General features: G+C 43.3%; 1 protein-coding gene across 1 annotated transcript in view; it reads left to right on the top strand.

The window, feature by feature from the left end:
* The window catches only part of LAMA4 (laminin subunit alpha 4), a 150,046-nt gene that overhangs the window by 25,558 nt on the left and 110,698 nt on the right, over positions 1-13,790 (top strand). Inside the window, exon 2 of the mRNA XM_074948260.1 lies at positions 9,063-9,164. Coding sequence (XP_074804361.1) covers positions 9,063-9,164 — 102 coding nt within the window. The remainder of the gene's footprint in view (positions 1-9,062; positions 9,165-13,790) is intronic.

Genomic DNA, 13,790 nt, shown 5'->3' with positions numbered 1-13,790 from the left:
CTAGCAGCAGTGCAGAAGTAAGGGTGGCCTGGTATGGTAACAGGACCCACGCTATCCCCGTCCTTCTGCAAAGCTCTAACCCCTACCAGGTTTTTTCGTCCACCCCATTTTTCTAGCCCCACCCACCACCCCAGCTTTGTGCCTTTGGTGGCTGCCCCACTGTCCGCGCCCTGGTTGTAGCCCTGGTAGAATACGTGATTGTAAACATCTAACACTAGTTTGACAGTAGGCTACTCTTTCAAATAAACACTTTACGACTGACTGTGCAGCGGTATTATTATCTTTGGTAACCACTCATTCAAAGTCATAGCAAGTTTAAAATTTTAAATTAAATCATTGCTCGAGCCCCAGCATCTCTCTCATTACAAATTAAGAACTGCTCAGGGCCAGTTGTGAATGGACATTCCCGCCCAGAGAGAGGATCATAGACCGACAAAGCAGGGGAAGAAGAGAAGCAGAAAAGGGGTCACCAAATAAGACTGTGTGGTTACTCACTAAGGAATGTAGACATCTTGATAGTTCAAAACAAAGCTAACATATTAAGGAATAATTCCAATATGATTTAAAATGTGTGTTTATTGCAAGAAACTGAAGTGTCTATGCATTTTGCATATAAAACATTTGTAACAAAATCACCACACCATACAGAACTGTGATATTTAGGACCCAGGACAGAATTTTTTTTATAGTCTCATGTATATTTAAGATGCTTGCGGCCAAATAAAGCCCTGGTTTTAATGAACTCAAAAGCTGTTCCTCCGTATATGACACTGTGATTAAAGTGATCCTTAAATTGCACTTGGAAGTAAGAATCTAGTAGATAATTCTCTAGAGCCTAATCTTCAGTCTGGTGCCTGACCACCCATGCTGTATGCTGAGTAGCTTCTTCAGGGCTGGGAGGAAGAAATCCTTCAGCCCTACTCCCAAGCTGCAAAGTGGCAGCAGGATTGTTTGACAGGTACTCCTCAGTCTAAGAGCTACATACAACTCAGCACTGGCTAGGCAGCCGGCAGGCTGTGACCATTGCTTATCTCATTATTCATAACTGTGTCAGTGTTACCTTGTGCTTCCCGCATCTATCTGTTGAGGCTCATCTTTTATTTGGATTGTAAGCTTTTTGGAGCAGTAACTTTCTTTTTATTCTGTGTTTGTATAGCACCTAGCACAAGGAGGCCCTGATCCATGATTGGGGCCCCTATGCACTACCTGAATACAAATAATAAATAGTAAGAGCTAATAGTAAGAGGCACTATCTGCCTGTATATGACACTCTGTTGACAAGAGGGACCTGCTTCAGGGAGATATACTAAAAACCTGCTCAGGAAAATGCCACCTGATCACAGACTCACCTAGAACACTCTGAGCAATTACCTACATCTCTCTCCCACTTTAAAGAAAATAAATTAGAAAAGGCATGTTCACAGCAAACCTATGTACCATGCAATGACATCACTCTTGCTACTGAGGCTTCAGAAAAGGGAACGTGGCCCCGATTCTGCTCTCAGTTACACAGGTATAGATCAGAGTAACAGCACTGATTGCAGTGTAGTTACATGAGTGCAAGTGAGAACAGAACCATGCCTCATGTTTCCACATTCTCTTCTATCCACAGCCCTATCCTACACCCACCCAACAAAGACGGTGGGAACAGGGGGTTAAGACAAAGCAGGGGAAAGGAAGTAACTCCAGTGGCACTGTCAGCATATTCTACATCAATCTTCAGCAAGAAGAGCTAATATTGCAGCATTACAGCCGGTTTTAAGAAATGTCATAATAAAACCCAGGTGCAAAAATCAATGTAAAATACGCAAACAGGGTTTACAGATTGTAAAGGACTTAGTAAAAGAGGTATATTGAATTGGATTTTTCAACTTGTACTTGGAAAAAATATTGTCCCTTGGGCTAAAGAATAACGCCTAATCCTGAAGATATAATGGGTTATGCAGACCCAACATTCTGGCCCACCAAATGTTTCCCAAGTTCATAAAAGGGCCAGTGGGTGGAAATGTTGCTCACCCACTTCCTGCATCACTCATGGAGTATACTTAACATTTTTCAAGGAGGCCAAATTGATTTTGTTCCAAACCTGCTTATGCCCTGTCTGCAATTATTTTATGCACCCACAAACATTAGCCCAATTGGATCACTCTATTAGCTGAATATTCTGACGTGTCTTTTTATAAACATGATGTTGGCTGTATGCACTGGAACATATAATGGATCATTCCATTGTCACCAGTGGAGGAGGGAATAGTAAAAATATAATAATAATAATTAATACTTGGAGAATGCTTGATAAATTGCCAGTATCCAAGGGCAACAATCTGGATCTGATTTCCCTCTCACATTTGTGCAGCTCCATTAACTTCGATAGCACATTTCTGATTTAAACCAGTGCAAGAGCAGAATCAGGCCCATTGTACTTACAATGGTTAGTAGCAGCACTTAAAAAAGGAACCTTTTCAAAAGCACCCAAATGACTTAGGAGTTTAAGTCCCATTTTGAAAAATTACTTAGGCCCAGATCCTTAAAGGAATTATCCTAATTCACACTGATCTTTGAAGATCTGGGCCTTAGGCACTCAGGGACAGATTTACAAAGGTATTTAGGTGCCTAAAGATACAGATGGGTACCTAATGGGATTTAGAAGAGCACCTAAGTAGGCTCAGTGCCTGATCCCCATTGATTTCAATCAGGCCTTCCGGAGCCTAAGTCACACTGAAAGTCAATGGGACTTAGGCTCCTAAGTCATTTAAGTACATTTGAAAATTTAACTCTTTGTGTATCACTCTCCTCCGTGGGATTGATTCAGAACAGCTGAACTGTCTTTTATAGGCCCTATTCAGCTAAGAGAGAGTTCCCTTTAGTTTAAATGGAAGGTGACTATACTTTTGGAATGGGAGAAGCTTGGTTCTATCATCTCTGCAGCTGCACATTTCTGAGTGACCAGGGTGTACACTGCAGCAGAGTGGCAATTTAGGGGGCTGGGTATTTGTTACAATATTGTAGGGTAGTCGTTTACAGCATGGTGTGCAGAGACACAACAGACATGCTTAACATAAGTGTAAAGGTGATTAACGTAGTTGGAGAGTTGTAAATAGCTTGTAGGACTCCCTTTCTCAATTTTATACACACTTCAGCAACGTGCATGGTCATCATTATATCCTAACAATGATTCTGCATACCACAAGAGCAAGCAAGCTATTGGACAGTGTGACACTAAGCACCCCTTTATTCAGACCCTGCACACTATTGTAATAATCTTTGTACAGAATATGCTTTGTGAGACATCATTTGAAAACTAATAACTCACTTATCAGTAATATTGTTGTGTGATGTATGTGCGTGGGAGGTATTAAGAGTTATGGATATATGCTTGAATTATGACTAAAGTGTGTTTCAACAAGGCACATCAGGGGCAGTTGGTAAACAAGTCTGTCTTAAACAAAGAGTTGTGTTGATTCTCTGACCAGCCCGATCTTCAGGTGAAGATAATGAAGGTCCATTTTCACATATTAGGTAAACAAAGCTATTCAGCCAATAACTGGGAGAAGAAAGAGCATGGAACTTCCTTCACAACCAAACACCATGTCTTCTTCCTCACAGCTTCAATAAACTTTACTTTGATTGACGGGTAGCTCTCAGAAGAATCTATTTCAAAGGTTTGCCAGTCTATAAAGACAGGGGGTCTAAACCACAAGTGATAAGCAATTGAATCAACTGATTGTATACAATATTACTGGATAATAACAGGGCATAGAGAGGTCTTTTCTGAAAGCTAATGACATGCCAGTGATTAATATCATTGTGAAATGTATGTATTAACACTATGAGGAAGTATGGATACTTAATGATATTATGTTTTAAAGTCTGTGGCCAAACAGGGAGAAAGATTCCCTTTCAGACAGGAGAGAAGACAACCATTTATCTGTCTCCTATGTAAATTAAGCACACTGGAATTAAAACAATGGAAGCCCCATTTACATACAGGGGGGTGGGAAGCCCTCAGGAAGGGAAGAACAGCATGAGGTCATCCTGCCTCTTAAAACAAAGTCATTGAACTGTGGAAGATATAAACAAACACTCGCCATCTTTGGGCATCAATCACTAAACGGACACAAGGCAATAGAACGCTTGCAAACTGAAACAGATGGATCCACCAGTCGGGGGGATCAGCGTCTCTGGGAACTGAATATAGGTAGGAAAAAACATGTTAAACAAAGTACTTTTATTTGCTAGATTAAGGTTTAGACATTTAGATGTGTTTTCATTTTTATTTGCTTGTAACCTTTTCTAACTTTATTCCTTTTACTTGGCATCACTTAATCTATGTCCTATTGTTTCATAAATTTGTTTTATTTTTACTATAAACCAACTCAGTGCTGTGTTTAATGAAACGGTGTATTTACCCCAGTTAAGTTAATAAGCTGTTATGTGCTTTTGTGTCTTAAAGGAACAAATTAACCATATTATTTCTCTGAACTGTCCAGGAGAGGGCTGAACATTGCAGAGGACATGGTTTGGGGGAAATTCAGGACTGGGAGTCTGTTGGAGTCACTTTGCTCATTGTAACCAAGGCTGGTGGAAGCCGCTGTGGGCCTGTAGACAGGCTGCTGGGATCAGAACTGCTGAACCAGAGCTGTTTAGTACACAGATGCTCAGGGTGTGACCTGCATGCTTGTAGGCTGGTTCTGAGCATCCCAGGCTGGGAGCGACTGCAGTAAAGCACTGTGAGTCATCCAGGGTTGCAGGGCAAGTGGTGACACAACCTCTTACGGTCTGGACTGCCCCCAAGTTCTTATCACAGACAGACACTAATTTATCAGTTAAGACCTCCCACCAACTGAATGACACTAGAGAACAGAACATGCCTTATATCTGTATGGGAGGAGAGAACTACTGCCAAGAAAGACTTTGTAATAAGAATCTGTTTTCAATTTGGAAACTAATTGTCTGCTTTCCGTGGTGTGTGGTTCAATCATCCAGCTGAAATTCTTAGTCTATCGTGAGCCAATTCTGCAATTCCAGTCAGGTTTCATCTACTGAAAGAAGCAATACAAATGTCTAGTATTTATGATACCCCTATGTAGCCATAGTATGAAGGATTTTCCTCCCCAGTAGCTATTACAGAGAACAAATATTTCCAAAAGCAAATTAAATTAACAATGCATATAAAAACTGTAAAGGCAGCTAAGTTTTCCATTTATGTTCACCTCTGCCAAAGAACCAGCTCCAGAACTTTGGGGTAGGGCTAAGCTAATGTTTCAGGTCTAAATCTTGCCTTCCTATTGCCAATATCATGTCAGATACCATTATAATTTAAAATAAGCAGCTAGTTTGATAGAATAAAAGACTTCATCCAGTATCCTTGAGAGGGGAATAGAAGACAAGGGCAGTTCTCTTACTGTCTCTTACTATCTACGAGAACATTTAATGTAATGGCAAAGAGAACCATCTTAGGGAATGGACATGAGGAGCAATGGGTAGGACAATGGAAAGTAAGGCACAGGAACAGAAGATGATCCCTGTTTCAGAGCAACTCAGGAAAATAAGAGAGAACTATGTAAAGCAAGTTTAGTAGTCATTTCTACCAGTGCAAAGTGGGTGTGAAATGCTGCCTTTCTGACTTGTTAGCAATTTATAACCACTTTACAAGAGGAAAATCATAGAATCATAGACTCATAGGACTGGAAGGGATCTTGAGAAGTCTTCTAGTCCAGTCCCCTGCACTCATGGCAGGACTAAGTTTTATCTAGACCATCCCTGACAGGCAATTTATTCCAGTGCTTAACCACCCTGATAGGAAGTTTTTCCTGTTGTCCAATCTAAGCTGTCCTTGCTGCAATTTTAGCCCATTGCTTCTTGTCCTATCCTCAGAGGTTAAAGAGAACAATTCTTCTCCCTTCTCCTTGTAACAAACTTTTAAGAACACAAGAACATAAGAACAGCCATACGGGTCAGACCAAAGATCCATCCAGCATAGTATCCCGTCTTCTGACAGTGGCCAATGCCAGGTGCCCCAGATGAAATGAACAGAACAGGTAATCATCAAGTGATCCGTCGCCCATTCCCAGCTTCTGACAAACAGAGGCTAGCGACACTGTCCCTTTCCATCCTGGCTATAGCCATTGATGGGCCTATCCTCCATGAATTTATCTAGTTCTTTTTTGAACCCTGTTATATTCTTGGCCTTCACAACATGTACTTGAAAACTGTTACCATATCCCCTCCCCCCCCACCCCCACCCTCGTCTTCTCTTCTCCAGACTAAACAAATCCAATTTTTTCAATCTTCCCTCATAGGCCATGTTTTCTAGACCTTGAATCATTTTTGTTGCTCTTCTCTGGACTTTCTCCTACTCGTCCACATCTTTCCTGAAATGTGGCGCCCAGAACTGGACACAATACTCCAGCTGAGGCATGTCAGCATGAAGTAGAGCAGAAGGATTACTTCTTGTATCTTGTTTACAACGCTCATGCTAATACATCCCAGAAGGATGTTTGCTTTTTTTTGCAACAGTCTTACACTGTTGACTCATATTTAACTTGTGATCCACTATGACCCCCAGATCCCTTTCCGCAGTACTTTCTTAGGCAGTCATTTCCCATTTTGTATGTGTGCAACTGATTGTTCCTTCCTAAGTGGAGTACTTTACATTTGTCCTTTTTTTTAAATTTCATCCTATTTACTTCAGACCATTTCTCCAGTTTGTCCAGGTCATTTTGAATTTTAATCCTATCCTTCAAAGCACTTGCAACTCCTCCGAGTGTGATATCATCCGCAAACTTTATAAGTGTGCTCTCTTGTATGCCATTAACTAAATCATTGAGGAACTAAATCATAAATGACGTACAGAAGTTGCAAGTCAGCAGAGAGCCAACCCTATGATATCTTCATGGAAAATTGGGCACACACCCGACTATGAAAATCACCTCAGGGATAGACCCTCTAAATCTAACCAAACAATGGAAGAATAAAATATATTCAGGGGAATTTTATTAATAATCTTCCTTTCCACCATACTCAACTGTTAATATATCCTATCCCTGGATGGCAGTGAATATTGCTGAGTCTTCTTCCTTCAGTCTCTCTTAACAAAGGGACCATAAGCAGCTAATAGGTCTGCTCAGCCATAATCAAGTAAAGAGATTCAGCATCACAGATGAGCTATTTATATGCATTTGTCTTTTTAAGCAAATAACAGATTTATGGGTTTTGAGGATCTGGACATTTTATGATTAACTACGTTTACCATAAATATTGGTATATTATCTGTAAATTAAAAGTGTAATTGACCTACACATAAGCCATGTAGGCTTTTGTACAGGCATGTAATCCTGTTCTGGGAGTACACTGCTACATAAGAGAACAGGAGAAAGGCACCGCCGCACCTGATGATGCCACCACAGCCTAAGTCCAGGACACAAGCAAGAATTGTAGGCAAATCAGCAAGTCCTTCAGGTCCATCCAACTCTCAGATGGAAAAAGAGGATTTGTAATTCCAGAGAGATGCCAGTCCATCTAAACTACCATATTTACACCAATCCTTCAGGTTGGGGAAGAGAAGGTCTTTTACATATCCTTATATAAGTGACTCTCTGAAAAATTCCTTTACATTTAGGCCAAATATCCTATTCCTGTTTATATATAAGTATATGTGGTATGTAGCACAGCTTTCAGCTAATCAGAAAGCCAGCACTAGACCCTTTAAGACCCATGAGGGAAATGTTATAGGGGCTCTGGGGGCCCCTGCATCCACTACACACCACTGAGTAGGTCTTCACAACAGCCCCACCTAGGACATTGTTGGAGGTAGGCAAGGGGAAGGGCCACAGGATCCACAGTCACACAACCCCAATGGCCATAACACCACACACAAATGATGCAGAGAGACTCTTTGCCACAAGGATTATTGGGGTCCCTACTGAAGCCTCAGACCTGAGTCAAGGTTAAAAGAAAAGGAGTACTTGTGGCACCTTAGAGACTAACCAATTTATTTGAGCATAAGCTTTCGTGAGCTACAGCTCACTTCATCTTTCTATTGTGACCGCCCCTCTCTAAGCCCCTGTGCACTCTGTAGTCTTATTTATGTCATTTTAGAGTTTTTTGTTATTAGCATTAGTATTTATTTTACTGATTATCTTATTTTATTGCTATAATTAATATTTAAAACATGTTGCTATACTAGACTATTTCTTTTCTATGAAATTATGTTATATGTATTAATGTCCAATTTCAGTAAACATACTGATCAAAATAAATATAGGTGTATCCCAGTTATGGTCACACATTCAAGGGTTTATAGGAAAGTCAGCATACAAACTGTACAAAAGCACATCTAATTTCTTCACATCTCTTTTGACTTTAACATAGAATCTCTATATGGCACATCCAGAACTGTGCTGTCATTTCAGGAATTACTTTCTGGAATGACAATATAGTATAGCTTTGGCATGCTGTCATCCCCATCGATAGATATTGGAGTGAGTAGATGAATACCATACAAACCACACTCCGTGATTGTCAGCTAGCTCTTGTTCAGAGGAACGTTAATCTTCATAGGTATATTTCTGTCTTCTCTATAGGCCTGATCCAAACCCTAATGAAGACAATGGAAAGATTTCCATTGACTTCAGTAGTCTTTTGGATCAGGTCCTGTATGTGTGAAATGAGATACTTCCTCTCCTTCAAAATATTCCTCAAAAACACCTATTTTTATAAAGCCTTAGAGTCAATAATTCTCTGTCAGCTTATCTTCTCCATTTGCACCTCACATTTACCATAAGAATCTACAAGTTTCTCATCACATGGCCATCTGGGGAAAGAGGAATGGATGTTGTCATTTTAATGAGGAGAGGACAAGAAAGAAAGACTAAAGGAGAAGGAGGTAAAACCCTACCTGAGTTCAGCAGAGTGTGTGTGATCTATTCTGATGGGGTTATGTCATGTTCTCTGAGGAAACCAGACTGTTGCAATACTTGCCTGTCTCTGAATATTAGCCAAACCTGACCTTAAAATGCATATATGTAGAAAATATTTCATTTTGATTTTTTTCATTGCAGAAATGCCAAGAAGGATTTTATCAAACTGCTTCAGGAAATTGTTCGCGTTGTAACTGTAATGGTAATGCAAACAAGTGCCTCGATGGATCTGGAATCTGTGTGGTAAGTCTTATGTGCCATCCCCACCCATTCTGCTGTCCCCCATTTCATGGATGCCTTCCATTTAATCATAAACATGAATTATATTTTGATTGACTAGATAAAACCTTAGCAGAGTTTCCTCTCTTGATCTTGGATAAGTCACCACCTGGATGAAATACATTTGAGGAAAACCCAAGCTACTGCAGGTTGTGGTATTGGTAAATCAAAATCTGAGACTCTTGTATCACCAATAATCCTGGATCCCAATACACCAGCATAGTATTATACTGCATTACCAGAGGTGCTTTCTTCTGAATTACATTTAAAAGGTCATGATCACGTGTCATCATTAAAGATCTCCAGGTGCTAGGATCATTAACTACAATGATCTGACCAAATTTCAGTGAAGGTACTTACATTCTGCCAACCCAAATTATCTCTGTAGTTTGAAGCATTTGGATGAGCCACTAAAGAGTTGCCACATTTCATCTCAAAGATAAAGTGATTCCTAGAGAGAGAATTTTAATCAGTTTATCAACACAAAAAGGACTTTGGGATCCATCTTGCGAAAAGCATATCAACGTAAGCTCATTTCAACTCTCCCTTTCACTGTACTGTGTTGTATATCATACAAATAGCTAATGGTTGTATATGACCTCCGAGTGCTCTACCTCACAATTTACAGCAGCTAGCTTCCTGCTGCTGACTAACGATGGTAGAAGCTTGAAATAATACACTGAGGAAAGAACGTGCTTGCATTCCAGTGTAACATTATAGCCTGCCATATGCTCTGTCTCACTCATTGGCTAATATGGAATACTGGGGTTAGTATTAGTAGTGTATCACTTTAGGGAATAAAAGCCAAAGCAGCAAAACCACCATCAGTATAATAGACAATCAAAGCAGTAAATATTATAGGAAGTTAAAACAGTAAAACTACCAAATACTAACAGAACGGGGGAAGATTTTATATTGTACTGTATTTAAACAATATCACAAAATCTATGAGTTAATGTAGGGGCTTGTGAATCAGGATTTCTGCGTTTTATTCCTGGCTCTGCCACTGACTTACTCTGCTACTTTTGGCAAGTCACTTAACCCAGTGGTTCTCAAAACCGGTCCACCACTTGTTCAGGGAAAGCCCTTTGTGCGCTGGACTGGTCTGTTTACCTGCAGTGTCCGCAGGTTCAGCCGATTGTGGCTCCCACTGGCCGTGGTTCACCGCTCCAGGCCAATGGGGGCTGCGGGAAGCGGCGCGGGTCAAGGGACGTGCTGGCCGCCCTTCCCGCAGCCCCAGTGGAAATGGGGAAATGGGAAAATAATACCAACTTACTTTGCTGGGTGTTGTCAGTCTTAATTTATATTTGGAAAGTGCTTTGAAATCCACTAGTAAAAGATGCTACTGTATATAAAAGTAGCTTTTATTGAGTTGGCAAGTTTTACAGTTATATACTGTGACATTCAAGAGGACGTGTTTCTTACCATTAATAAGCTAGTGGGAAGAGGATCTTTAGAGCATGTTCAGTACCTAGGTACAGTGGTGAGCTGGAGCCGGTTCGCACCGGTTCGCTAGAACCGGTTATTAAATTTAGAAGCCCTTTTAGAGCCGGTTGTTCCAACGGGAACAACCAGTTCTAAAAGGGCTTCTAAATTTAACCGGCCAAGAGTGGCGGCTTAGGTGCTGACTCCATGGGTGCTCCAGCCCTGGAGCACCCAAGGGGAAAATTTGGTGGGTGCAGAGAACCCACCGGCAGCTCCCCGCCCCACCCCCAGCCCCAGCTCACCTCACCTCCTCTCTGCCTCCACCTCCTCCCCTGAATGAGCCGCCCCGCTCTGCTTCTCTGCCCACGCCCCCCCCCCCAGGCTTCCCGCAAATCAGCTGTTCACGTGGGAAGCTGGGGCAGGCTGAGAAGCAGGCCGCGGCTTCCCGCTCAGGCCCAGGGATGCGGAGGTGAGCTGGGGCGGGGTGGGGGGGCGAGAAGGGCTGCCCGCGCCGCAGCAGGTAACCCGGGGGGGGGCAGCTCACCTCAGCCACCCTCCGCCTGAGCAGGAAGCCGCCGCCTACTTCTCTGCCCTCCCCGGCTTCCCGCCAAACAGCTGATTCGCGGGAAGCCAAGGGAGGGGGCGGAGAAGCAGAGGGGGGCAGTGCGTTCAGGAGGAGGTGCGGAGGTGAGCTGGGGCCGGGCGCGGAGCGGGGAGCTGCTGGTGGGTGCTCTGCACCCATCAAATTTTCCCCGTGGGTGCTCCAGCCCCGGAGCACCCAGGGAGCAGGCGCCTAAGGCGTCACTTTTGATGTGATCAGTGGGGGAGCGGCCACTCCCCCTGTTTCCCCCCAGCTACGCTCCCCTTCTCCTAGGAGCCAGAGGGACCTGCCGGATGCTTCCTGGGAGCTGCCCCAGGTAAGCACCGCCGGGACTCCCCACCTCTCCCCCCGGCAGGTGCCTCTGGCTCTTCAGGGTGGGGTGGGCACCTATTACGGTGGCCCATGATACCCTCCTTTCTGGTTCTGGGGGCAGTCAGGGGACAGGACAGGGGTCCTGGGGGCTGGAGGGGGGGGCGTCAAGGAACGCGGGGGGGTTGGATGGGGCAGGAGTCCCAGGGGGCAGGGGTGGGCAACAACCCCTTCGTGGGGTGAGGAGGGAACCCGTTGTTAAGATTTTGGCAGCTCATCACTGCCTAGGTAGGATAACTTATTCTGTCTTTGGCCTCAGTTATATGTTCAGGATTGGAATGACTCACCAACCCTGGTTCTACTTAACATTGATTATTTTAGTATTTTAATATAAATTAAATGAAAAATATCCCTGATATTGCCAGATATATGTATACACAGGTACTCACACCCTCCATGCATGTGACTTTTAAACATTGGGATTAACACAAGAGGAAACTGGTGATAAAAGTCTCAAAACTAAAAGGGAGATCTTAGCAACTGTATGTTCCTGTATGTGACCAATCATCAAGCATCCTCAGTGCAACAGGTTTTGGAAAGGAAGGTGAGTATATATCAATTAGCAAACAATACAGAAGCCTTGAGGCATTAAATGGCTTTATTGTTTGCTGTTCTTTGTGAAAAGCATAGCAGATGCAGAGGGTAGAAAAGAAACAGATAAAGTGGTTGACATGCTGCAGAGAGTAATCTGGGAACACGTCTATGGCCCATGTGTGTTATTTAACCAATGGGACAACTAGACTCACTGGAACTAAGCAGCTGCTAGAGAAAAATATGAGGCGCTAACACTTGAAGGATTTCGCAAATCTTTCAGTACAGCTCAGCCAGCAGACCTTGGGGGAAGGCGGAGAATGGGAAAGTTTAGGCGAAAAAGAGGAGCAAATGGGAGAGGAAAGGGATTTGATAAAAAGGGAGCTTACAAGAGTTTATGGGGAGGGAGGAGAACATGGAGCAGGACAAGAGATGGCCTGAGGGGCTGTTGGGATATTGACACTTGTGAGGCTGTGGAGGTTTGAAGGGGAGAGTTAGGGGAGGCTGGTAGACTTAGAGGAGTGGGAGAAGAAAAGGGAAGGGAGGGGGGAGAGTGATGGGGTCAAGGAGAAGGAGAGCAGTGAGAGTGTTTCAGGAAGAAGGAGAGCATGAATGGATATGGGGTCAGAGAGGAAGAGACAGTGAGAGGAAAAAACAGAGGAAGTTAATGGGAGCGAGGAAACTTGGAGATGAAGAGCCAGGTCCAATGCCCATTAAATAATGGACAAGGCCCTAAAAGCACCTGCTTGTGACAGCTGCTGTCAAACCTGGAGCAATACAGGAAGGAATCTGGACAAAGACTATGCAGGAAGAGGGAATTTCCTAGGGGTGACAGTGGACGAGAAGCTGGATATGAGTCAACAGTGTGCCCTTGTTGCCAAGAAGGCCAATGGCATTTTGGGATGTATAAGTAGAGGCATAGCGAGCAGATCGAGGGATGTGATCGTTCCCCTCTATTCGACACTGGTGAGGCCTCATCTGGAGTACTGTGTCCAGTTTTGGGCCCCACACTACAAGAAGGATGTGGATAAATTGGAGAGAGTCCAGCGAAGGGCAACAAAAATGATTAGGGGTCTAGAGCACATGACTTATGAAGAGAGGCTGAGGGAGCTGGGATTGTTTAGTCTGCAGAAGAGAAGAATGAGGGGGGATTTGATAGCTGCTTTCAACTACCTGAAAGGGGGTTCCAAAGAGGATGGCTCTAGACTGTTCTCAATGGTAGCAGATGACAGAACGAGGAGTAATGGTCTCAAGTTGCAATGGGGGAGGTTTAGATTGGATATTAGGAAAAACTTTTTCACTAAGAGGGTGGTGAAACACTGGAATGCGTTACCTAGGGAGGTGGTAGAATCTCCTTCCTTAGAGGTTTTTAAGGTCAGGCTTGACAAAGCCCTGGCTGGGATGACTTAACTGGGAATTGGTCCTGCTTCGAGCAGGGGGTTGGACTAGATGACCTTCTGGGGTCCCTTCCAACCCTGATATTCTATGATTCCACCACTGGGAGCCTCCTAGCGGCTGGTCCACATGGTATTGTGTGTGCAAGTTTTTGTTCCTCACAAGTTGGTAGGCAAATTACTCCACTGCTACTCAGGTTAGTAAGCATCACACCTGGTAGTAACAGTTTGCAGAATCAGGGCCCTCTGCATCCAAATAGCTTACTGTAT

The sequence above is a fragment of the Natator depressus genome, chromosome 3 (assembly GCF_965152275.1).
Source record: "Natator depressus isolate rNatDep1 chromosome 3, rNatDep2.hap1, whole genome shotgun sequence".
NCBI lineage: Eukaryota > Metazoa > Chordata > Testudines > Cheloniidae > Natator > Natator depressus.
Note: the sequence above shows the minus strand (reverse complement) of the source record. Positions and strands in the feature narration are given on the sequence as shown.